General features: G+C 44.0%; 2 protein-coding genes across 3 annotated transcripts in view; one reads left to right on the forward strand and one right to left on the reverse strand.

The window, feature by feature from the left end:
- The window catches only part of Ints4 (integrator complex subunit 4), a 76,571-nt gene extending 71,602 nt beyond the window's left edge, over nucleotides 1-4,969 (forward strand). Inside the window, exons 22-23 of the mRNA XM_055623302.1 lie at nucleotides 452-572; nucleotides 4,586-4,969. Coding sequence (XP_055479277.1) covers nucleotides 452-572; nucleotides 4,586-4,764 — 300 coding nt within the window. The 3' untranslated portion in view covers nucleotides 4,765-4,969. The remainder of the gene's footprint in view (nucleotides 1-451; nucleotides 573-4,585) is intronic.
- An 8,856-nt stretch (nucleotides 4,970-13,825) lies between these two features.
- Nucleotides 13,826-25,485, reverse strand: part of Aamdc (adipogenesis associated Mth938 domain containing) — a 22,695-nt gene continuing 11,035 nt past the window's right edge. For both annotated transcript variants that reach the window (XM_055623305.1, XM_055623306.1), the window contains exons 2-4: nucleotides 24,107-24,256; nucleotides 17,655-17,750; nucleotides 13,826-14,216 (exon numbers count right to left, since the gene is read on the reverse strand). In XM_055623305.1, coding sequence (XP_055479280.1) covers nucleotides 14,076-14,216; nucleotides 17,655-17,750; nucleotides 24,107-24,238 — 369 coding nt within the window. In that variant the 5' untranslated portion in view covers nucleotides 24,239-24,256 and the 3' untranslated portion in view covers nucleotides 13,826-14,075. The remainder of the gene's footprint in view (nucleotides 14,217-17,654; nucleotides 17,751-24,106; nucleotides 24,257-25,485) is intronic.

The raw sequence follows: 25,485 nt of genomic DNA on the forward strand, positions 1-25,485 counted from the left end.
GTGTGTGTGTGTGTGTGTGTGTGTGTGTGTGTGTGTGTGTGTGTGTGAGAGAGAGAGAGAGAGAGAGAGAGAGAGAGAGAGATTAGACACTGCTTCTGCTAGTGCTACCCATCCCCCTTTTTTTGAGACAGGGTTTCTCTGTGTAGCTTGGATGTCTCTGTAGACCAGGCTGGCCTCAAACTCAGAGATCTCCTGCTTCTGCCTCCTGAGTGCTGAGACCAAAGTCATGTATTGTTCCTCTTTAAGAAGCAGGGTTTTTTATTTATTATTATTATTATTGTTATTATTATTGTTATTATTATTATTATTATTATTATTATTATTATTTTGATTTGTTTTTTATGATGCCTAGGGTCATCTTTCTGCTACTGATTTTGGGGTTCAGAGTAAATGTCATCAGTTTTCTTGGCTCATCTACCTTCTGTTGCCTGCCCCATTTCTGTCACCTTAGGTCTTGTATCCAGATGGCCAGGCTCAGATGATCCATCCCAAGCCAGCAGACTTTCGGAATCCCGGCCCAGGGCGGCACCGTCTCATCACTCAGGTGTACCTCTCCCACACTGCCTGGACAGGTAAGGCAGTGGGTTGGGTGGGCAGGAAAACATCTCCCCATTTACCTTGCTATCTTCCCATCATAATTTGCTCTTTTGTTTTGTTTGTTTGACTGTGATGGGGTGTCACTATGCAGCCTTGGCTGGCCTAAGACCAGGTTGGCCTTCAATTCTGCCTCCCAAGTGCTGGGATTAAAGGCATTTGTCACCATACTGATTGAACTTGATCTCTTAAGTAAAGAATTCATAAGTTCAAACAGTATGTTTGGGCTAATTTGCTATTTGCACGAGGAACAAGATTCTGTTCGAAGATACACAGGCGGCTGTAACAGCGTGGAATCACATGGGAAGAGACTGAGCGGCACAGCAGGAGACTTGGTTTCTTGTTCTAACTGTGCCTCTGACACACCATATTCTTGGGGAGGTCTCTCTTGAGTCTCCTTCTTCACTCCCAAAATGAAGATAGTAATTCTCAACCTATAAATTAGTAAGGATTATTCTGAAAATTGAAGTTCTATGTTTCTTAACAAACATTATAAGTCATTATCTCTTTGTATATGAACAGTACAGCTTATTCTGGTGGGGGAAAAAAATCAGGTAAGTAACTATCTTTTCCATCCCTATGAACTGTTTTGGGATAATGCAGGTGTTTTTTTAACAGCCTTAGTACTGAACCTGGATTGTTAATGTCTGCATATATACAGACATGCAGATGTACACACACAGCCATACAGACACACATGCACACACACAAATTATATATCATCTGTTTTTTTGTTTTGTTTTCTAATCAGAATTTTTCTGTAGCCTTGGTGAGTGAGTGTGCACTCACTCTGTAGACCAGTCTGGCCTCAAACTCAGATCCACATACCTCTGCCTCCCAAAGTGCTGGGATTACAGGTGTGCACCATCATGCCCAACTAATAGTGGATTTCCTAAATCAATTTACATGATATGCTCTGGGTAGTCCAACAGTGACTGTCTTCACACTGGAGAGTCTGAGAACCAGTAGCTGCTTAATCCATGAAGGTACTAATCTACAGCTGGGGTTCTGGAGGATCCCTAGATAGCCACTGGTCTTTGGTTCATATTAGAAATCAGAAGTGGGGTTCTGAGTCCCGCCTGCATCCGAGTGATACAGCTTTTGTCTCTACTACCACTCAATGTTTAATATCCTAGATTTTTGTTTGTTCTTTTGTGTGTGTGTGTGGGGGGGGGGGGTGTTTTCCTTTTTGTTTTGGTGTTTTGAGACCGGATTTCTTTGTATAGCTCTGGCTGTCCTGGAACTCAATCTGTAGACAGACTAGGCTGGCTTCAGAAATGACAGAGATCCACCTGCCTCTGCCTCCCTGGGTGCTGGAATTGAAGGCGTGCAGCACCACACCCAGCTATGGGGGGTAATCTTAATGGGAAGCTGTGACTTGGTTAGTCAGGGCCCCTCTGGTACACATGTACCAGTGCACACACAACGTAAATAACAAACATTACAAACCACTTAGTGCCATCAAAGGTTTCCTTCTGTTAGACATGTTGGGTGCACAATGATGAAGCTTTTATGAAGAGGAAGTTGGGCTAGCCCCTGTGGTGTCTTTGTGATCTAGGACCTGGTATTTTAGGGTAGCCTGGATCTGCGTTTTTGACAGCCCTCCATTCCATATCTTTGTAGTATGTTTCTGCATTGTTTTGTGTGTGGCTGAGGATCAAATCCAGGGCTTCTCACATGCTAGGCGGGCATTCTACCACTGAGTTACATCCCCAGCCAACCTAAGTTGTTTGATTCTGGGATGACAGACAGGAAGAAAGTCACACCAGTACAGCATCACTTAGCGAGCTATAACTCACTGACTTGTCCCCTGAGAATTTAATCCCTAGTTACTATTGCTAGTTTAATTCTCTGCAAAGTACTTGGTCATGTCAGACATTTTCTCCCACCTGAAATAAGTTTTATTGCAGGAAACATGCTTGTCTCTGCCACTACAGCTTGTGTCCATAGTACCTGGCATGTAGTAGGCACTAGACAGGTAATAACAGTGAAGTTATACTGGGGTGCTTTTTTTTTTTTTTTTTTTTTTTTTTTTTTGGTGGTTCTAGGGATGAAACCCAGGATCTTGGGCAAGCTAGGCAAGCGCTTTATCACTGAGCTATATAGCCCCAGCTCTGACACTTAAAACATCTTAACTCCCAGATTTCCCTCACCCTCTTTTTTTTTTTCCATTCGTATTTGCCATTGTCTGAGACAAAGTGAACTACGTTCTTACACTTGTTCTGAAATATCTTGATCCTTCTCCCTACGCAGGAAGTAGGGTCCAGAAGTTTGTGGGGAAACTACCTTGCAGAAAGTGGAGTCTCGCAGTCCAGGTTTTAGATGCTCCCTTTCCTGTGTGACCCTGAATAACTTACGTACTTCTCCAGTTCATTTTCCTTTATGACGAAAGCCGTTCATCCAGGCAAAATGAATGTTACAGGATTTGGCTCTCTATAGGCCTTTTTCTCTCCTTCCTACCATTCTCTCCCTTCTTATGGCACTGGCTTGAGTTGCCATTCCTACCAGAAGCTGTTAAGGGAAGGCAGAATGACTAAGTACAATCTGGCCTCGTTTGACTTGCCCAGAGTTTGGCTCCTTGAAAGCGCTGTGACTGCCCCACTGCACTTGGTCTGCTGCCTGGACAGGCTACAGGTGTGATGAGAAAGCTGCTGCTGGTCCTGCCCGGGCTCCATCCTGAGCGGGAGATTGTTCTGGAAATCTGGTACTGAGTAGGCTTGTGTCATTACTGCACTCACGCCTGTGTCAGGCCCTGCGGTATGGGTTATGGCTAAGCAGCCTGGCTGTAGATGTGAGCTTGTACTTGGTGCTCATGATGAGCTCAGTTGGCCCTGGTGCTCTGGCCTTGGCTGCCTGGAGGGCAGCAATCTAGCCTTTGCTCTGACCCTGAGAGATCAGAAACAGCTGGAGAGAGCCATTAGGAGTCCTCGAGCCTTTGTCCTATTTAATTTTGAACCATCCTGCTCATTCTTGCCCTCTGAACTTTTCAGCTGGCGGCTTGTCTTTAACTCTTGCACCAGAATAGGGAGCATCCCCGCGCTTGTTGTGTTCTGTGCCTTGCATTTCTGTCGGTCCTTGGGAAATCCTTTCCCCTCCTCTGTGTGGAAGCCACGCAGTTAACAGAAGAGATTATGTGCTGAGCTCAGTTTCTCACAGGGTGGGTTTGGGCAGCCATGTAGAGCTGGCTAAGCTCCTGGACCTTTTTCCAAGATCATGACAACCTTTTCTTCATGGTGTATCAGGAAAAGAACTCCTGGGGTTTTGTGTTTGACACAGAGTGGGTATTCTATTCAGCAGCCTTTCTGCACTTAGTACGTTTAGACGCAATTAGAGCATGTCCTATACTCCATTGCAACTCAGCTGAAACAGCCAACCACTCATAAGGGGGGTTGCTTTCTCCTTAGACATGCCACAGACAGACACTAGAGCTGCAGTGTAATGTTACGAAAGAATCAAAGGATTCTGGAAGTTTAGGTCCAAGAAACATGTTCCTTTCCATGTTTCCTTTGATGACAATTTTTTGTCAAATTGTTTTCTAACTTGAAGCTTTCCTCTCCATCAAAAAAGTCAAGTCCAACTCTGTACAAAGCCCAGAGTTGCCTGTTGAACTGCCTGTCTTATAAGCAAAAGCCCATAGCCGCTGTGACCCTTTCAAGTTTTTCTTAGGTGGTCTCAATAGCTATGGCAGTATCAGCCTCATAGGATTCAGGCTAGAAAACTATTTTTTGTGTTTCAGAGTAAAAGGGAAGGCTGCAGACATAGGAAAAGTCCATCTTCTTTTTTGTTTTTTTGAGACAGTGTCTCACTATGTACTTCTGGCTGTCCTGGAACTCACTTTGTAGATCAGGCTGGCCTTGAACTCAATTAAAGGTGTATGTGACCTTGCCCAGCAGTGTAGCCCATCTTTGATACTTTATTTAGAGTTTCATTTGAATCCCTAGAAGTTATCCAATGATGAATGATTTCTCGATTTTTGTTTTTGTTTTTCCAGAACCATGCCAAGTAGAAGTGAGGTTATTGCTGGCCTACAACTCTGGTGCTCGAATTCCAAAGTCTCCATGGCTGGAGGGTGGTGATGTGTCGCCACAGGTGGAAACCAGCATTGAGGGCACCATCCCCTTCAGTAAGCCTGTGAAAGTTTACATAATGCCCAAGCCTGCAAGACGCTGACCCACAAGCAGTCTTCACGGCCATGGCCTAGGCACCATTGAGCAGAAGCCTGGAAATTCACCTGGAAGTGGTGTGCTTACATGAAGAACATGTAAACCTTGCAATTCATTTCATACCATTCACAGGTCAATCATTTCTGCATTAAAAGCAGGAATCTTCTCGTTTAATTTGTTCCATTCCCATAATAAAGCTGGGACAACACCTAGCTGTTCTAGTTTCTGGTCCTTAACAGCAATCCGTAGCGGTAATAAGACATGCTTAATTCTGAGTTGTAAAGCATATGGTCTGGTTTTCCAGGCATTTCCAAAGACCCGGTTATTCAAGCCACAAACTGTTTCTTGAAGTAACAGTTTGCTTGCTAAAGCCAACTTGAAAGCCATTTTAAAAGCTGCATATTTGGGGCTGGAGAGATGGCTCAGAGGTTAAGAGCACCGTCTGCTCTTCCAGAGGTCCTGAGTTCAATTCCCAGCAACCACATGGTGACTCACAACCATCTATAATGAGATCTGGTGCTCTCTTCTGACATGTGGGTATACATGCAGATAGAGCACTCATACACGTAAATAAATCTTTTTTTTTTTTTTTTCAAAGCTGTGTATTTGTCCTGAGACTCTGAAGGACCTTGGACATGTGTTGTCTTCCTGAGTGACCAGCTGTCTAATCCGGCAATCGTTGGGCTAAGAAATGACAGGACAGTGGGTCATTTCATCCTGAGATAAATGCCTGATCTTGCCTGCCAGTATCTGCAGAAGCTCTTTGCCTTCAATAAGGCTAAGAGCCATAGTTTGGGAAAGAAAGCAGTGTTATGGGAAGACGGTCCCCAATAAAACAAAGCCCTGTCTGGCACTATCTGCTGCACTGGCGCCGCCTGAGTCCACGTGAGGCGGGGTACATCAGTGCTGCAGCAAGGTGGACTAGGTAGCAGGCCTGTGCCATGTGCGCTAATCCTAACTAAGGCTTAGAGATTAGGTCGCAGCTTGAAAACTGCCGTCAATAGTCAAGCCTGGATTCATCCAAACCTAAAAGATTTCAAAGGTCCAAACTACTCCACCAGAGGGGAGGTATGTGGGTACTCTGTGTCTCCTAAAATTCAACTGTGAGGACCAATCCATAGGGCAACATTGTTGGAAGTAGGCCTCATAAGGGGTGGTACAGTTGTGACAGCCTTGCCTCAGGACTGGATTAATGTCATTATGGGAATGGGTCAGTTGGCAAAAGAAGCATTTTGGGGGCCAACCATGGTGGTGCACACCTGTAATCTTAGCACTTGGGAGGCAAGGCAGGTGGATCTCTGTGAGTTCAAGACCATTCTGGTCTATATGGCGAGTTCTAGAACAGCCAGAGCTAAGACCCTATCTCAAAACAAAAACAAAACAAAAAAAAAAAACAAGGTGGGTTTTTTTTTTGGGGGGGGGGATGCGGGGGCTAGGAAGAGCTGTGCAAACACAAGGACCTTAGTTTGAACGTCCAGTACCCACGTAAAACTGGACTTGGTGGCATACATCCATTACTATAGGATGGAGTTGGGGAGGCACGAAGATTCTTAAGCTCATTGGCCAGGCATCCTAGCCGAATTGATGAATCTAGATTCAGTGAGAAGATCCTGTATCAAAACCAAGGTGAGTGGGTATGGTAGGGTAAACCTTTAATACCAGCATTGATTGGCACGGGCAAGTGGGTTTCTGCATTCAAGGGCAAACTGGTATACTTGTTGAGTTCCAGGCCAGCAAGGGCTACATAGTAAGACCCTGTCTTGGAAACAAACAGAAAACCCAGTAAGGTGGAGGGCAGGAAGATGACTGTATGGAAAAGTGCCCTAAGAGCCTGACATCTCAGTTTAGTTCCTGAATGGAATTATGGATATGGGTCCATATCTGTGATCCCAACCTTCCAATTCCAAGATAGGCAGCAGAAGCTCAGGGCAAGCTAACCTGGAATATACAGCAAGGAAGAAATGAAGAGACCATGCCTCCAAACAATGGGAAAGAAGAGAGCCAACATGAAAGTCTTCCTCGGATTCTACTCACACACACTGTGGCACATGTGCAGGCACACTCAAACTATACACTCTCATATGCAAGAATGAATAAATACAGGAGAGAGGGTGAGACTGGGAGGGGAGGACAGGGGGCTACAGCTGGGTTACAAAGTGAATAAACTAATTAAAGAAAAAAGTACATTTAATTTGTATGGTCCTTTTACTTGCATGTATGTCTCTGCAGTGTTTGCGTGGCTGCTGCCTGCTGATCCCACGGGACCGGAGTTACGAGTGGTTGTGAGTCTCCCTGTGGGTTAAGGTGGAGAGCAGTTGACATCTGAAACCACCTCTGGCCTCCACATGCTCGCACACATGTGTACCTACATGCCCAAACCAAACAGGTTTGGTGAAAAGGTAGGCTGGCTCCTTGGCTGCTCCTGCCTCTATCATGGGGTGACCCAACATGAAAATCCTCAGCAGACACCAGAGCTTTGATCTTGGATCCCAGCCTTCAGAACCATGAACCAAAAATATTTCTTTTCATAAATTGCCTATTCTTGGGTGTTCTGCTACAGTAGCAGACCAAAAGACAACACAATGACATAACCTTCAAATGTCTGGCTCTCAGATGTTTTGTAAAGTGACAGTGTTTGGTGTGATGGCTAATTTTATGTTAACCTGCACAGCTATAGTCCTCTGAGAAGAGGGAATCTCAATTGAGAAAATGCCTCCAGAAGAAGGGGCCATAAGCAGGCCAATAGGGTATTTTCTTAATTCCTGATTGAGGGAGGGGCCAGACATCCTTGGGTTGGTGTTTCTGGGATCTGTGAGGGAGCAGGCTGAGCAAGCCATGAGGAGCAAGCCAGTAAGCAGCATTTCTTTATGGCCTCTGCACCAGCTCTGCTTCCAGGTTCCCACCCAAGCTGAGTTTCTGTTGCCTTCCCTCAGTGGGCTATGACTTGGGATATGTAAGCCAAATAAACCCTTTCTTCCCCAAGTTGCTTTTGGTCACGGTGTTTCATCACAGCGACAGTAACCAAATAAAGACATGTCAAGGGCTATTGAACAGGATGAATTAGGTGACACTTGGTAGTATCTCCATCTAGCCAATCTTGATCATGTATGGAACTTGGAGAGCTTATAAAAAATAATAGCAAGAGCCAGGTGTTGTGGCACACTCCTTTAATCCCAGTACTTGGGAGCCAGAGGCAGGCACGTCTCTGTGAGTTTAAGGCCAGCCTGGTCTACAAAGTGAGTTCCAGTACAGTTATACAAAGAAACCCTGTCTCGAGAAAACCAAAAGTAAATAGATAAATGATAAAGTAGTAACCGCGAGCATATACAATTCCTTAGAGGTAAGGCTAGAACTTAAATTCAGCATGCAATTTTTCAGTTTCAGCCGGCAGTATTATAGCTCTTTACAACTATTCTAGAAAGTAGGTACTTGTGGTGGGCAGTGGTAGCGCACACTTCTAGTCCCAGAACTTGGGAGGAAGAGGCAGCAGGCAGGTCTGTGCGTTCATGGCCAGCTTGGTTTACAGACTTGGTTCCAGGACAGCCAGGGCTACAAAAAGAAACCCTGTCTTGAAAAACAAAACAAAATAAAACACGTACTTCTATCTTCATTTGATAAACAAAACAATTAGAGCAAATGCGCTAGTGATACAGCTCAGAGGGAAAAGGCACTTTCCGTCAAGTCTAATCTTGAGTGTCATCTTTGGGAGCCAAGTGGCAAGAGGAGAGAACCAACCCCTGCAAGTTGCACTCTGACTCCCATATTCTGCGTCACATGTGCCCCTCCACCCTCGTAAATAGATGTAATCAAATTCCTAAAAACTCGGAGAAATCACACAACTGTGCTGCGTCACAGCACTAGCAACTGGCACACCTGGATGTTTAGCCAAGCATCCTAGCCTCAACAGGTAGGAGGAAGAACGAGTCCAGAGAATGAACTTTTCAAGTGTTCATCTCTTTCACACCTCAAAGACGTGCCACCACTGGGCTTTTGTGTCAAAACAGCACAGGACCCAGAAAACATGCCTAGGTGAAAAATGAAGTTTGAAGCCAGGCTAAATACCACCACCCCGGGCCTGGGCAGACAGCCTCTGCTGGACTGTGGGAAAAAATGAAAACATTTAGACCCCAGCTGCTAACTGAACTCAGTTACATTATGGTGTAACTTTTGGAAATCTAATGGAATATGCTGGATACTCTTCAGATATGGTACCCCTTAAAAAAATTCCCACCAGGCCTGGAGAGGTGTCTCAGGGGTTAAGTGTGCTCTCTGGTCAATTATAGGCACAAGTGTTCCAATCCCACTAGTATGCGTGGTAGCTCACACACCTGTAGCTCCACGTACGCTGAAGCATCTTCTGGCCCCTCCCCAGGCACTGCGTACACTTACACAGCAGGTGCACACATTTAAGTAAAATTAAAACTTAAAATTTCCCTCTCGCCTCTCTCCAGTCCAGGTGGGAAACAGGCTTTGAGGGACGCATGTTTCCTTAGAGCCCAGGCTAGGGCTTGCTCTTTTCTTAAAGGCCCAGATGCACATTTCTGTACTTGGTGGACATACGTGATTGGGGGATTTAACTCAGGGAGCAGGATACCTTTTTAAAAGCTGTGTGGGAACTGAATGGGCTGTACTAGGATCTGTGGCATTTGCCATGCTGGTGGAGTTTGGGCAGAGTTTGAACAAATCCTGACAAGCCTGTCAGTGAGGAATTCAATTATTTGAGGAGGTAGGCTCAACTTTTAAAATTCCTTGTGCTCAGAAATGTCTGGTTCTGTGAAATATGAGAGTTGTTGTTGTTGTTTTCTACATCTGGCTCTACACTTTTTCACTGACAAGAAATGTTCGTGGTGGTGTGTCTCTAGCCCAGCTCCTAGCAAGGAAAGGAAGGAGCCATGACATGACCATCAGAGCAAACCCTGAGTCCAAACTTCTGAAAATGGTATGTGACACATGGCTGATTATTGCCTGAGCAACCACTTGTGCTAGAATGCATTGAGGGCTGTGGTTCCTATAAACTGAATCAAGGGACTTAAAAGATTAATAAATGGGACAAAGTATAACTTCACAGAAGAATAGCTTTTCTCAACTGGGTTGTGGTGGCGCACACCTTTAATCCAGCGCTTGGGAGGCAGAGGCAGGTGGATCTCTGAGTTCAAGGCCAGCCTGGTGTACAGAGTGAGTTCCAGGACAGGCAGGGCTGCACAGAGAACCAAAAAAAGGAAAGAAAGAGTAGCTTCTTTCCATATCTAGCATACAGACCAGATGTGGAAGTGGGTGCTAGTCATTAGCAGCTTTTACATGGAGCTTAATGACCAAACTGCCAGACACTTCTCACTCTGAGTTTTCACTGCTCTCCCTCCCCACCTAATTCTTTTTAATAATGTAGGGACAATGCATACCTGACTCAGTACCCACTGGAGCCATCTTAATTTAGATTGTGGTGGAAGGAGGGGACGGGAATTACATTACCAAAGATCCCTCACAGCTTCATAGGATTGACTTTATAAGCCAAGTGTACATAGCTAGAAAGATCCTGTCAGTCATCTGACAAGGGCACTGAGAAGGACCTCCCAGATCTACAGTGGGTGTCAAGTTTGTGAGGAGCTTGTCCTCAGAGACCGCTGGGACACCAGGAAGTGTATTGCTGGACAGAGATGAAAACACAAGGCTAATGCTAACCTGACCTGGCCACTTACTGAGTGAAGCTAAAATAGTATCTCCAACTTTACTCTAGGTCTTTTCTGAGGAAGCCACATCTTAAGTTGCTCTCTAATTGATGGACTGGCTCCAGTAAGATGCCAACTGGAGGCACGCATCAGCAGCTGCCTCGTCTGAGGCTTCTAGCTTTCCCACACCAGCTGCCACACAGTCACTCCTTCCTCAGTTCCCTTCCTGGTCCTGTGGCTGTGCTTCTGCTACACCCCCAGAGAAGAGAGGGAATGGCCAGTTCTCCCAGAGTGGGCATAGCCTTGGGTCAGATGACTGGTACAAGAGCCAGCAGCAGCCTCCTGCCTCTCTTCCTTTCAATGATCTGTCCATCTCCACCTTCTGTTCTGAACTTAACCCAATTCTTCACCTGTGGGAGTGATCAGTGGGAGGCAAGGGGCAGGGCCCAGGCACCTTGAAGCCAGCACACAGATGCCTGGGCATGTGCAGGTCCTGAAGGTGTTGATGGCTCATTCTCCTCCCCGTCTTTACAGTTCCTATGGGGTGCTGGTATAGGCCCTCACAGAGATTCGTTTGTAAATTATCATGATTTTCTACATTAAAATTTTTGTAAAATAAAAAAATTTAAAAGACGTCTAACTGGGCCACCCATGTAGCTCGGGGAGGGTGGGAACAGCCTCTTAAGACTACTGCTCTAACACTAGCTAGAGTACAGTGATTTTTATTTAGTTACACGTGATAAATATATCTAGGAAATGTACAGTTTAGGCAGCTACCAAGTACATCTAGTGAGCTGACGGGCATTTTAGAAGTCTTTTTCCATGTGTATAAGTGTTTTTCCTATATGTGTCTCTGTGTACCGTGTGTGTGCAGTGCCCATGGAGGACAGAAGGCCGTGTCAGGTCCCCCTGGACTGGATTTACAGACTGCTGTGAGCCTTCCATGTGGGCATGTGGGTGCAATCAGCTATGAGAGCAATGCTCATAAATGCTGAGCCATCTCCAAAGACTCAGCTTAAGTGTCATCTCCTTGCTGGTACATTTCCTACCTTTCTTCTCATCCTGGTCAAGCTAAATTAATCTTTTCTTAACACTGCCCTCGGATCTTGTAACTATTATAGACTGTCTTCCACATAGCACTCTGGGAGTGAAGGTGGATACAGGATCTTACTCTGTAACTCTGGATGACCTGAAACCTGTTATGTAGACCTGGCTGGGAATTTGTGGTGATTCTCCTGCCTTACCGCCTCATTGTGCGTTGCCCGGCCTGGCATTTTCACATATTTAAGATTAAGAACTGTAAGCTGCACCTCTCCAGACTTCTAGGATCCAGCAACAACTGGCCCTAAGATATTTAGTAGATAGATTTTCAGTAAGTGAGCATGGGAGATAGTTGCTGAATAAATGAGATAGTTGCTTTGGGCTTCAATGTTCTATAAGTGTGTAAAGTAATAAGATGCTATGTAATAACCATAAAAAGAAACTAGTCAGTTCACCTTGGCTCCACTAATGGAGTGATGGTGACAATGATGCTTTTGGTTTATTCAGGCCTTACCACATGCCAGTCGATGAGCTAAGTGTTACTGCAAATTATCTCATGGAATACCTACAGTGGCACAGGTGTTAACAATCGGACAGACACAATCTGACAGTGAAGCTCCGAGAGAATAAAGACCTCCCAGTGACTATCAGAGAACTGACTTCAAACCAAGGCCATCTGAAAACAAAGCCTGCACTCAGCCTTTCACCCAGGCCCCCATGCTGCTATTCTGAAACAGGGTCTTTTTCTGTAGCCCGGATGGCCTGGAAATCACCATGTAGCCCAACTTGGCCTCAAGATCAAACCTCCTGCCTCTGACTCTGGAATGTTCAGATTACAGCTATGTGCCACTATACTCAGCTTTTATGGTTCTTTAAAAAGGAAAAAATAAAATAGGGGCTGGACAGATGGCTCAGATGTTAAGAGCATTAATTACTCTTCCAGAAGACCTGAGTTGACTTCTAGCACTCACATGATAGCTCACAACCATCTGTAACTCCAGTTCTAAAGGACCCAACACCCTCTTCTGGCCTCTCACACACACAGTACACAGACATACATGCAGACAAAACATCCAAACAAACATAAAAGATAAATTTTTTTAAAAAGAAAAAGAAAAAATTTAAAAAGGGATACTGATAATTTAAAGTTCTCTCAGTATAGTCTGAAGTTTCACAAAGGCCACCTGTTCTAAATAATAGGAGCCTAATAATAATAATAATCTGAGCCTGTGGGAATCTTTAGAGGACACTGCTGGCTAGTTTTATGTCAGCTTGACACATGATAGGCCTTCTGGCAAGAAGGACTCTTTTTTTTTTTTTTTTTAATGAGACAGGTTCTTTCTGTGTAGTTCTGGCTATCTTCGAACTTGCTCTGCAGACCACACTGGCCTCAAACTCATCGAGATCGACTTGCCTCTGCCTCCTGGGTGCTGGCACTGAAGGCATGCGCCACCATGCCCACCAGGAAGAAGGAATTTTAATAGAGAAAGTGTATCCATAAGAGTGCCTATGGGCAAGTCTATAGGGCATTTTCTTGATTGATGATTGATGTAGGAGGGCCCAGCTCTTTGCGGGTGGGGCCATCCCTGGGCAAATGGTCCTGGATGGTTTAAGAAGCAGGCTGGGCCATGATGAGCAAGCTAGTAAGCGGCTATTCTCCGTGGCCTCTGCATCAGGTCCCGACTCCATTTCCTGCCCTGACTCCCCTGGATAATGGATTACAAGCTGTAAGCGGAAATAAACTCTTTCCTCAAGTTGCTTTTGGTCATGGTGTTGTATCACAGCAATAGAGACCCTAAAACCGACAGCTAGTCCAGCCCAAACATCTTCTGTTTAGGGGTCTGAGAACTGTGTGGCTCAGGGCCACGGTTAGTTAGTGCAGCAGTCTACCTGGGACCCAGCTGTGGCATATCTCCACTCAAGCGCTCCTTCACTTTTCTCAATGTTTTGTTCATGTTGATGGCTTAAAGATCTTCCTTGACCCCACATCTGAAATAGCCTCTACCCCTCATCTTATCCTACTTTTTCATAACTGATTTTATCTACAGCCTGTATTTGTTTATTTAATTTCTGGACTAGCATGTAAGTATTATGAGAACAAATCATTTTTGCTGTTTCTCTGGAAGCTACAGCAGTGTCTGGCATATAAAATTATTAAAAAAATATTTAGGTTGGGCATAGTGATGCACACCTTTAATCTCAACACTCAGGAGGCAGAGGCAGGCCAATCTCTGTTAGTTTGAGGCCAGCCTGGTCTACATAGCAAGTTCCAGGGGGATCCTGTCTCAAATCCTTCTTCTCCCATGCCCCAAAACACTGGATTAATGGATAAAGGTCCCAAAGATCTTTAATGCTCTCAACTTTTTTGGCCTTCAAGTTTCAACCTTTATTTTTATATGAGGTTTCTCACACTTTGCACCTGACACATACTACATTACTAGACTTCGGTAGATGCCACTCTTTTCTGATTTAAGCAACCTGAAGGGAAGAACTTTGCCTTAGCCTCCATCAATCTATCCCCAGAACATGAACATGTCTTCAAAATGCCCGGTGGAGAATGGGATAGTCAAGGCGTTGCTGTTTAGTGATTTATTCTCCTCTGTGGACTCCATCAGCAGGTGGAATGGAAGACGCCTCCTACCCTGACTCCTTGTGCAACCAGGGCGTTATACTCCTTCACTGCCTGCTCTGTCTGGAAGACCCGCACATCAATGCCTTGTTTCTCCAGGTACTCCACAGTGGATGGAGGCACCTGTAAAGAAGGAAAAGAGATAAGAAGGGGGAAGGGACCCAGAACTTCTTTTCCTGACATAAGGCAAGTGTACTTTACAGAATTAGACAGAACACCTGTCCCTTCTCAATCACCCAGTGTCTCACCATTCCAAAATTTGGCAGGGAGCCCCAGTGAGTTTCAGAAGAGCCTCTGAGGAACTGGGGTTATCCTGCAGTGGCTTGGAGTATACGAGCATGCATGAGGCCCTGTGTTCACTCCCCAGTACTAGGGTGGGAAAGACAGACTACTGTCAAGTTTCCAAAAGCCTCACCACACCGATGCTTTAGCCACAGTGAAAAGAGAAGGAGAAAAGCAGAATTTTTGAGTCAGCCCTGGATTGAAGATTCTGAGTAAGGACTCAAACTTAGCACTTATTCCTGTTTATAACTGAGAGCTAGTCATAACGAGCTCACAGGGTTGTTATGAGAACCCAGTTAAGGTACAGAAGTGTCTGACATGGTGCATATCCCATGCCGTATAAAATCTTAAAGTTTGATGAGTCAGTTCAATGTAAGTCTAAAGTCGAACTTTTCCTTGTGCCAAACCAAAAGACTTTGCAACAGCTTTTGTAAGTGTCAGACCCTTCAGTTTCTTCTCCAATAAGGCCGGACCAACAATACTTACATCAAAGTTTGTATGAGGATGTCACTGACACTGTGTACTCTGCAATTCAAATGTCTCCTCAGAGTGGCACTTCATGAGCAGCCATAAGCAGCCTCTCCCACGGCACCACTGTGTTTGCACTATTTGCAGCATTTACTATCTGAAGTTTCCAGTTTGGTGTTTTCAATATTTTTTTAAGATTTATTTTATTTTTTATGTGTATGCTGTTTCGCTATGGACACTGAATGCAACCAGTGCACAGACATATATGTAGGCCACATGATCTTGTTTGAGGCCAGCCTAGTGTACATAGTGAGTTCCAAGCCAGCCAGGCTAAAACGAGGCTGTCTCAAAAAAACGAACAAACAAAGCAGAGCAGTGGTGGTGCACATCTTTAATCCCAGCACTTGGGAGGCAGATCTCACAGAGAGATCTCTGTGAGTTTGAAGCCAGCCTGGCCTATGGAAGGAGTAGAGCTAGGACAGCCAAGGTTCTGTTACACAGAGATACCCTGCCTTGAAAAACCCAAAACCAAAGAAGCAAACAAACAAAAGATAAAGATCACTACCACCACCAACAAAACAATCTCCCCAAAACAAAACAAACAAAAGAGATAAGGTATCATTTCCCTAACTGCACTTATGTATTTTAAGTATTTTCTATAGCTAAGACACTGTTCTAGGCATTGAAGACTGAGATAAATAAGGCAAATGAGGTTATGTTACCACCATCAATTAAAAAACAGGCTGGAGACTTGGCTCAGCAATTAAGAGCGCTTGTTGGATCCAGGTTTGATTCCCAGTATCCACATGATAGCTCACATCTGTAACTCCAGTCCTGAGGTTCCGCCTCTTTTGGTCTCAATCAGGCAATAGGTACATACATACTGCAAAGATGTTCATACAGATGAAACAACTACATATAAAATAAAAATCAATAAATCTTTTAAGTCACAAATATTTTTTAATTCTGTATTTCAATTTTATTTTGTGTGTATGTTTTTTTTTTTTTTTTTTTCTGGCATGTATGTCTGTGCCCACATTTGTGCCTAGGGCCTGTGGAGACCAGAAGAGGGTACCAGAGCTGGAGTCAGAGGTAGTTGTGAGCCATTGCATGGGTCCTCTCTAGTGTTCTTAACTGCTGAGTCATCGCTTCTGGGCTGCTTGATTCTTTGCATAGATTCTGGGGAACTGAACAAAGGTCACTGTGCCTGTAAAGCAAGCACTTCATCAACCGAGCTTTCTCTCTGCAGCTGAGATAGTACTCTTCATAGCCGCAACTATTAATGGACGATACTAATTTTGATTTGTCCTGAATCTTTTTAACTTGATCTCCAGAGTTGAGTGAAATATTTCTAACTAGTCCCTATCTTTTTTATGTTTGAAAAATTTATTGCCAAAAGCCTAATACAGATTATCAAAACAGAAAAAGAGGAGCTTAAATTTTAAAATTTAGATGTATTTATTTTTAATTTTGTGAGTGTTTTGCTTGCATGGATGTCTGGGCACCACCTCTTTGCTCAGTGTTCATGGAGGAGGATGGGTGTCAGATCCCCTGGAGTTAGAGACAGTTGTGAGCTGCCCTGTGGGTGCTGGGGTCTGTTGTGAACTGACCCTGGGGTCTCTGGGAGAATAGCAAGCATGTGTAAGCAGCAAGTACTCGTAACTTCTGAGCCCTCTCTCCAGTCCCTAGTTTAACAATTTACAAGATAATGGTACCTTCATTAGTAGAGAACAGAATTGCAGGGCATTTTTAGAAGGGATATAATTATGTAGATCTCTATACGCTTATTCTGTTTATAATATAGCAATGTAAGTGAGAATTATAGAACAATGTGTGTGACATGATCCTATTTATGTGACACAGCTAAATCTGCATATGTGTCGGTTTGAATATATTTGTAGATAATATGCAAAGACTTATATGTAGAGATTGCAGAGCACAGATCTGTTAACTTACTTCTATAGTTACTCATTAACTCTCAATGTTTTACAATAAGCAGATGCTATCTGTACAAATGAAATGAAACAAATTTATTTTCTGAAAGCAGCAAAAATATAACTTGAAATAAGATAAAAATAAATACTATAAAATATACTATCAAAATGTCAAGTAGTAAGCTGGGCATAGTGGCTGATGCTTCTATTTCCAGCTCTTGGAAAGTAGAGACGGGAGGATCACAGCAAGTTCCAGGCCGGGCAGGGATCCCGTGAAAGCGAAAACAAAATAAAAATGATAAAGTACTGAAGACGGAGCTCAGCCGGCAGATACTTGCCAGCACGCATGAAGCTCTGAGCTCACCCCGACATGGCGTGGGCTGTGTGCGGTAGTGCGCACCTGAACTCTTAGCATTCAGAATGGAGGAGCAAGAGGCCCAGAAGTCCAAAATATAAGTGTGTATTCAATGGCTTTTTCATCCAAATAAAGACGCCACATTTCGGTGGGGTTCTGTAAGAGTGCATCACCGCTGACGCTGCTGCTGTCGGCACACTCCGATGCGCACACGGTGACAGAGAGACACGATGATGCACTGCTTTGAGTGAACTCCCACTGATGACCACACATGACTGACTGACTTGATAACTGTGCAACATAGAAAACCACACAATCAGGGTTAGGCACACAGACTTGGAAAGCCCAGTACTGAACAAGTGGAATAATGTACAGTCTTACTCATCCAAAGCCTCTTAACTGCTCATTGAAATGAGAGGACATGACATTCAGAGCTGAGCTCTAATGAAGGAGACATTGATCAAAGCTAAGGTCCAAGAGGTAAGTGCCTGTTGTCGGGAATGCTCTGACATAATAACCTACCTTCAAGGCCTCGTTCATTCCTCTGCCAATGACAAGAGTCTGTACACCCTTCTCAGCAACTTCCTTTACATCTGCAGGCTGCACCCCGGGAGAATGCTGGATAGGGAGGAGAAAGCAGAAAGGTACTAATCTTTCTTCACAGTAGAATTCTTTAAATGTTTTATTTTAAGTGTATGTATGTTTTACCCTCGTGTACATGTGCAGCATGTGTGTGCCTGGTGGCCACCAAGGCCAGAAGAGGGCACCTGATCACTGGAACTGCAGTCAGACAGTTAGGAGCTTTCATGTAGGTGCTGGAAACTAAACCCCAAGTCCTCTGTAAGAGCAGCAGATGCTTAACGACTGAGCCATCTCTCCAGCCCTGACGATAGACATTCTTATGGGGTTCATTCTAGAAATGTCACTCTTTGCCAAGCTTAGTTTCGTATTCTGGGTACGGGAATAACAAAGAAGCTTCAGTGGTGTGTTCAAGGAGCCCCAAGCCTCATAAGAAACAGAAGATTTCCTTCTCTTCTCCATGCACCCTCCCATCTCCATTTTGGGCCGAGCTCATGTAGCTCAGACTGGCATCTTTAAACTCCTGAGCCTTCTGCCTTCAACTATGCTGTGCTGGGATTATAGGCATGTGTCACAGTGGCCAGCAGGCAATTTCGGTGGGATGAGAAGCAGAATTAGCAAGTAAATTCAGGGGCTGAGGTGTCTGTGATTGAGCATGTACACTGTTCTTGACGAGGACATGCTTCAGCCGTGGTACCCACACTTGGCAGTACAACTGTCTGCAACTCCAGCTCCAGGGGATCTGATACCTTCTTATGGCGTGTGGACATACCTACACACACACACACACACACACACACACACACACACACACACACACAGTTATAAAGATGAAGTATTCAGTATGACCCAGGCAGAGTGGCAGGTGTGTAGGAGAAGGCAGCAACTGCACACCATGTTAAGATTTCAGTTTAGGAAACAATTAAGAATCCTGGGGTTGGGCAACTAGGGAAACATAAAGAAGCCCTTTCTCAAGAACAAAACAAAACAAAAACAATAAAAGACAAAGAAGAAGGGAAAGCTAAGCACAAAAGCCTCCATTATCACACTACAGATAAGAAAGCTGAGGCTCAGAAAAAAATGCACAACTTGGTTAAGATGACGCAAATGGCAAGTGGTAGAGCTGGAATGTGAACTCAGACACACATTACTTATGCTATAGTGAACTCTGAAGTTCTGCTGTAACGAGCTCTATAAAGCTCTATAAAGCTGTAACGAGCTCTATAAAGAACCCAGCTTTTTACTGGGCTCTGATACCAAGAAGCAACAACCTGAAGCTTGAAAGAATGAAACATAGAGCCATGCCCTGGGTGGCAGAGGCAGGGGGATTTCTGAGTTCGAGGCTATCCTGATCTACAGAGGGAATTCTAGGACACCCTGGGCTATATAGAGAAACTCTGTCTTGAAAACCCAAAAACAAGCTGGGTGCGGTGGCTCAGGCCTGTACCCAGAGAGATGGCAGAGGCAGGTGGATCTTTGTGAGTTTGAGGCTAGCCTGGTCTACAAAGTGAGTCCAGGACAGCCAAGGCTACAAAGAGAAACAAGAAAGAAAGAGAAAAAGAAAGACAGAAAGAAAGAGAGAGAGAGAAAGAAAGAGAGAGAGAAAGAGAGAAAGAAAAAGAGAGAAAGAAAGAGAGAAAGAGAGAAAGAGAAAGAGAGAAAGAAAGAGAAAGAGAAAGAGAGAAAGAAAGAGAGAGAAAGAGAGAAAGAAAAAGAGAGAAAGAGAAAGAAAGAGAGAAAGAGAGAAAGAAAGAAAGAGAGAGAAAAAGAAAGAGAGAGAGAGAGAAAGAAAAGAGAGAGAGAAAGAGAAAGAGAGAAAGAAAGAGAAAGAAAGAGAGAGAGAAAGAAGAGAAAGAAAGAAAAAGAGAAAGAAAGAGAAAGAAAGAGAGAAAGAAAGAAAGAAAGAAAGAGAAAGAAAGAAAGAAAGAAAGAAAGAAAGAAAGAAAGAAAGAAAGAGCAAAACCAACTAAACAACCATAATGACTAAGTACAGTTGTGCTAAGAGCCCAGTAACTAGCCTATATTAGTCCTATTTTTTTCATAGGAAAATCTCTTTCTATCCCTCTCTTCTCTTTTCACTGGAAAGCTAAAAGGCCAGGAGAGAAGAGACAGAATACAATACTTTAAAGAACTGAAAAAAAAAAAAATCAACCCCAAACGCTAGAACTGTAGAGATGAATCAGTGGTCAAGAGTGCAATCATACCTCCTAAGAGTTTACCTTAAAACACTGAAATGGAAACTCATGTTTTCTTTTCAAGAAAGTGTCTCACTATGTAGTTCTGGCTGTCCTAGAGCTCACTGTGTAGACCAGACATCCTTCTGACTATGCCTCCCACATGCTGAGACTAAAGATGTCCACCACAGCACCTGGCAGCACACAAAACCTTTCATTTGAGTATTCACAGTACTTTTATTGACAGTAGCCCACAGTTGAATGCAACATAAATGACCATCATTAGTAAACTGATTTGTAGTCAGCTGATGGACTGGAAAGATAGCTGCTTTTCCAAAGGACCTGGGTTCAAATCCCTGCACCCACATGGCAGTTCACAACTGTCTGTGACTCCAGTTCCTGTAATGTCCACACTCACACAGACATACATGGAGGCAAAACACAAATGTAAATAAAATAATTTTAAAAATAAAATAAATAAATGGAACAATTTAATCATACACATGTCAACACTCTTGGACAGCTAAACTTAAGGAGGCCTGTATATTAGACAATATTTGTTAGGTTCCTGATTTTAATCATTGCCTGTAACTATGGAAAAGAACGTCAGCCACAAAATAAAAGTTACAGCTTTATCTTGGACAGAGTACAGAGCTGAAAGAATATCTCCAGTTTTTCTGTTTTCCACAAAGGGCAGAAATAATTTAGAGGATTAGATTTTTTTGTTTTTCTTTTTTATGTTAATTAGTGTTTTCTATGCATGTATGACTGTGTGAGGGTGTCAGATTCTCTAGAACTAGAGTTACAGACAGTTGTGAGCTGCCATGTGGGCACTGGGAATTGAACCTGGGTCCTTTGAAAGAGCAGTCGGTGCTCCTAACCACTGAGCCATCTCTCCAGCCTCTAGATGGTTTTCTTAAAAAAAGATTTAGGTTTGTGAGCTGGAGAGATAGCTCAGTGGTTAAGAGCACTATTGTAGCAGGGCACAGTAGTGTGCATGTCTTTAATCCCAGCACTTGGAGGCAGAGACAAGCCAGGAGGCAGTCTGAGGCCAGCCTGGTCTCCAGAGTGAGTTCCAGGACAGCCAGGGCTACCTAGAGAGACCCTGTCTCGAAACAAACAAGCAAACAGCAATTGTTTCTCTTCCAGAGGACCAGTTTTGAGTCCATGCATCCACGTGGAGACTCACAACTGTCTGTAGCTCCAGTCCCAGGAGATCCTACATTCCCTTCCGGTCTCTGTGAACACTGCATGCAAGTGGTGCACAGAAGTACATGCAGGCAAAACACCTATGCACACAAATAAAATAAAAATTAACTTAAAAGGTATTTCTGACTTAAAATGTTTATGCATTTTTATGTGTAGGTGTTTTGCCTACATAAATGCCTCTGTATCGTGTGCACATCTAATGTCTGTGGCATCCAGAAAAGGGTGTAACATCCCCTAGAAATGGAGTTACAGTTATGAGACATGATTTGGGTGCTGGGACTCAGAACCTGGTCCTCTGGAGGAGAAACAAGTGCTCTCAACCTCTGAGACATCTCTTTAGCCCCAGCTTGCAATGTTTTAAAGTTATTTAAAAAATTTTAAAGGCAAAATGGAAAAGGTGACAGTCACATGATTATAACTATTTTGTCTTATAATTTTTAAATGATCTATTTATTTTTTTAGATTTATGTGCACTGGTGTTTTGTCTGCATGGATGTCTGTGTGAGGGTGTCAGATCCCCAGGAACTGAAGTTACAGACAGCTGCCATGTGGGTGCTGGGAACTGATTCCAGGTCCTCTGCAGGAGTACCCAGTGAGCTACCAGCTCACCGAGCTATCCCTCCAGCTCCATGATTACAACTATTTATTAAAGACTATAGAAGAATTGGATCAGATGTTCTTTTTAGTCCCACAGTCTGTGATCAATCCTAGATCCACCCTGAACTTAACAAATATTATTTAAAGAATTTACTTTTTTTTTCTGGAGTTATGACCACAGTGAATGTTTAATAGAATTACAGGTCAGAGTTGGAGAGCTTCACTTTCCTAAAATAAATGCATGTATGCAAATAACTGGGTGGTTACGTTATTTAACAAACTGTTTTGAAGGGAGTTAGGATCCCCAACCCTTAGGGCTCAGGTCTCATTGTGTCATGGAACAAGACCACACAGACTGCTAGAAATGCAGTGCAAGGCTGCAGAGTGCGAAACTGTCATCTTCTGGGGACTCAGACTAGAGCCAGCCCCAGCTAAGCAAAGATGCTGGATCAGTGGAACACGCGTGACAAATTCAGCTGCTGCTGCTGCTCTCCTGCAGGCCTGCAGTGTCCTGTACTGAGCAATAAAAGAGAACAGCAGGAGCCTGAGGATCCAGGCACTGGCAGTAATTACTCTCCGCTTCCTGTGGAACCTGGAATTGGAGCATCACACTGTTATCTCGGCATCAACCTGCACTCAGCTCCTCTCTGCTTCCAGTTCCTCAAGGCAACTACAGGCCTCTTGTTGAGCATGATTCCGTTCTTTATTAAGAGGCTTTTACGACAGAGCCCAGGGCTGTAGAGCTCATTGTTTTTTCTTGGGGTTAAGCTATTAATTGTAGAACAGTGTCTTGCCTACTACCCATTATAGCAACCAAGCAAGAGGACTTCATCCTTTGTGGATCAGAATTTTATAATCAAATTGAAAAGGATATATGCTTAACCTTTAAAAAAAAAAATCATTCCCTTCTGGAAAAATTAAAGGCTTGTGCATGGACAGGAGTAGTGTTAGCTGACTGCACTGTGATGAAAGGAGATTCTGTGAGCGAAGGTTTAAGGGGTGCTGGAATCTATCCCCTGTAGAAACTACTGTCTGAGCTGTGTTCTCCTTGTCCTCACCTGAATGAACAGCCTCTTGACTAATCACTTACTGGCTGCTTTTCTGCCACAGTCCGGTGAAACTTCCGGAGAACAGTCCTCCACAGTGATTTCAGACTCTGACATTCTACCCTTGGGCCACAGGAGCTCTGAGTTTCACTTTGAACAATCTTCCTGTGGTCCCACTAATCAGGGGAGGTTGAAATGGTCTTCCGCTGTATGCCTGCCAATGACCAGCACTCTCAGGAATGCAAGGCCCTGTGAGATAGTGCCTCAGATTCAGAGCCAAACCTTGACAGGTCTAAAGCCTGCATCTGCGATAAAGGGTTGATAAAGACCTACACATCAGGAACTTGCAAAGTCTATCTCTCACCTCAAGGCAGGTGGCTGATTTGGCCTAGAATTTTGCTCCTTAAGGACTAAATTTCAAACAACAAAACATTAGACAGAGCTCAGGGAGTCCTGAGGGAGAGGGAGAGAAAGGATCAGATGAACCAGAGGGTTTAGGAACACACCACGAGAACAGGGCCCACAGAATCAACTGACCAAGACTCGTGGGAACTCAGAGATGAGGGAGCCTGTTGGGGGTCTCACCTAGACCTCTGCATATGTTCTGGTTGAGTAGCTTGATGTTCTTGTGGGAATCCTAACAGTGGGACTGGGGCTGTCACCGACTCTTTTGTCTATTTGTGAGACCCTTTTTCTCCTAAAGGGCTGCCTTGTCCAGCCTTGATGTGATGATTTGTGCTTGGTCTTATTACAGATTATGTGGTGCTTGGCTGATGTCCCTGGGAGGTGTGCTTTTTTTCTCTGAGCGGAGGTGTGAGGGAGAGGCTGCAGAGAGGGACAACTGTGGTCAGGATGTAATATATAAGAATTTAAAAAAATAAAAACTGGAGGTGTGAGATGGAAAAAAATGGCACTGGATGCTCATGGTTGTGGGGTTCTTTCTGGGGCTAATAAAAAATATCTTGGGATTACTGTAATAGTAACTGTACTAATCTGAACGGAATTTTGGGCCCATTATATGTATAGTTTATTTTGTGTATATGGGCGTTCTGTCTACATGTATGTCTGGACATGTATGTACAAGGCTAATGCTGTAAGAGGCCAGAAGAGTGTTAGACGCCCTGAAACTGAAGTTACAGATGGTAGCACAGTACCATGGGAGTGCTGGGGCTCAAATCCAGGCCCTCTGGAAGAGTACCAGTACTCTGAGCTGCTGAGCCATCTCTCTAGCCTTACATTGTGTACTTCAGAAGGGCATACTTAATGGTGATGAATACACTCAGCAGGGAACAGGATTTCAACCTGGCGGTTGAGGTTGAAGTTACTTGGCCAGCCTTCTGCAGTGTCAACCAATCAACTAGAGTCTTACCTCAGTTCCTGTTTCTCTCCAGTCCCAAGCCCGACTGCCTCCTGGCCATACTTTGCAATCCTTATAGGTTAAGGTAGAGCCTTGCACGTTCATTTGTCCCCAAGAGAGGGAAACAATTTTAGGGGAAGCCATAAGTAACTGAGCTGAAATCTGAAATTAAAAGAAAAAGATGCTAAGTCAGCTACTAAGGAAAGTTGAAACTGCTCCAAAATTCAGAGGTAGGAAGCCCCAATTCTCCAGCATATGAGAGGAACCTTTCTCTTAACAAGATTCTTAAGACCACTGTATATACAGGCCTTTACCGAGTACTTCTCCAAATATACACTATTCTTGGGATCTTCTATCATGCAAACACAGAAAGCAGATCTGACAATTATTTCTCAGACTCCAGAAGTAAACCTCAGGGTATTTTACTAGAGATAAAGTTTGGAAATGGAGATTTACTTCAGTATGATGTGATGAGGGGGTGGCATTACAATATACCTCCATAAAAACAATACAGCTGAAAAATCCTACTAAAAAGATTATTTGGCCAGCAAGATGGCTACCTGGCACCAAGCCCAACAACTCAGTTCAAGCCATGGAGCCGGCCACATGGTGGGAAAAGAGACTGACTCACACACAAATGCAAATAAACAAATGTAAAAGAAAATCCCAACACCACACACATGTACAAATAAACAAATGTAAAAGAAAAATCAATACACATTCATATATATATATGCAAATAAATAAATCTAAAAAAACTAAAAACAAAACAACAACAAAACCCAAGCTGGAGCTATAGCTCAGCACTTAGGAACACTCGCTGTTCTTTCATTTGACCTAATTTGGTTCCCAGCACCCATGCTGAGCAGCTCCAACTGCTGGTAACTGCAGCTCTGTGGATCCAGTGTCCTCACAGGCCTCCATGGGCACCCACACATAGGTGCATACACTCACACAGACACACATTCATATGAGTAAACTTAAAAAACAGAATGAAAGAAAAGCCCAACACCTTGCTTTTTAAAACAAAGCAATTACTTGTCACTCTAGAAATAAAATTAAAGACCGACCTAAGCTGCTTGTTCATGCAAGCTGCCGAATCTCAGGTTAGTACAGCTCCCAGGACTTCTCTACCCACCCACATTCTGTAGGCACCTCAGTTCAACTAGGTAGGCGCATAAGAGCAATCAGGCTTCCTGCTACTGCAGAGCAAGCAACTGACTGGTAAACTAGGCAAGGACTGACATTCTCAAAGTTGGAGAGATGGCTCGGTCGGTAAATGCTTGATGTGTAAACCTGAGGAGCTGAGTTAGATCATTAGCACCCATGCGCACGCACGTACACACACACACACACACACACACACACACACACACACACACACACACACA

This window comes from Psammomys obesus, unplaced genomic scaffold (assembly GCF_907164565.1).
Source record: "Psammomys obesus unplaced genomic scaffold, mPsaObe1.curated_primary_1811, whole genome shotgun sequence".
NCBI lineage: Eukaryota > Metazoa > Chordata > Mammalia > Rodentia > Muridae > Psammomys > Psammomys obesus.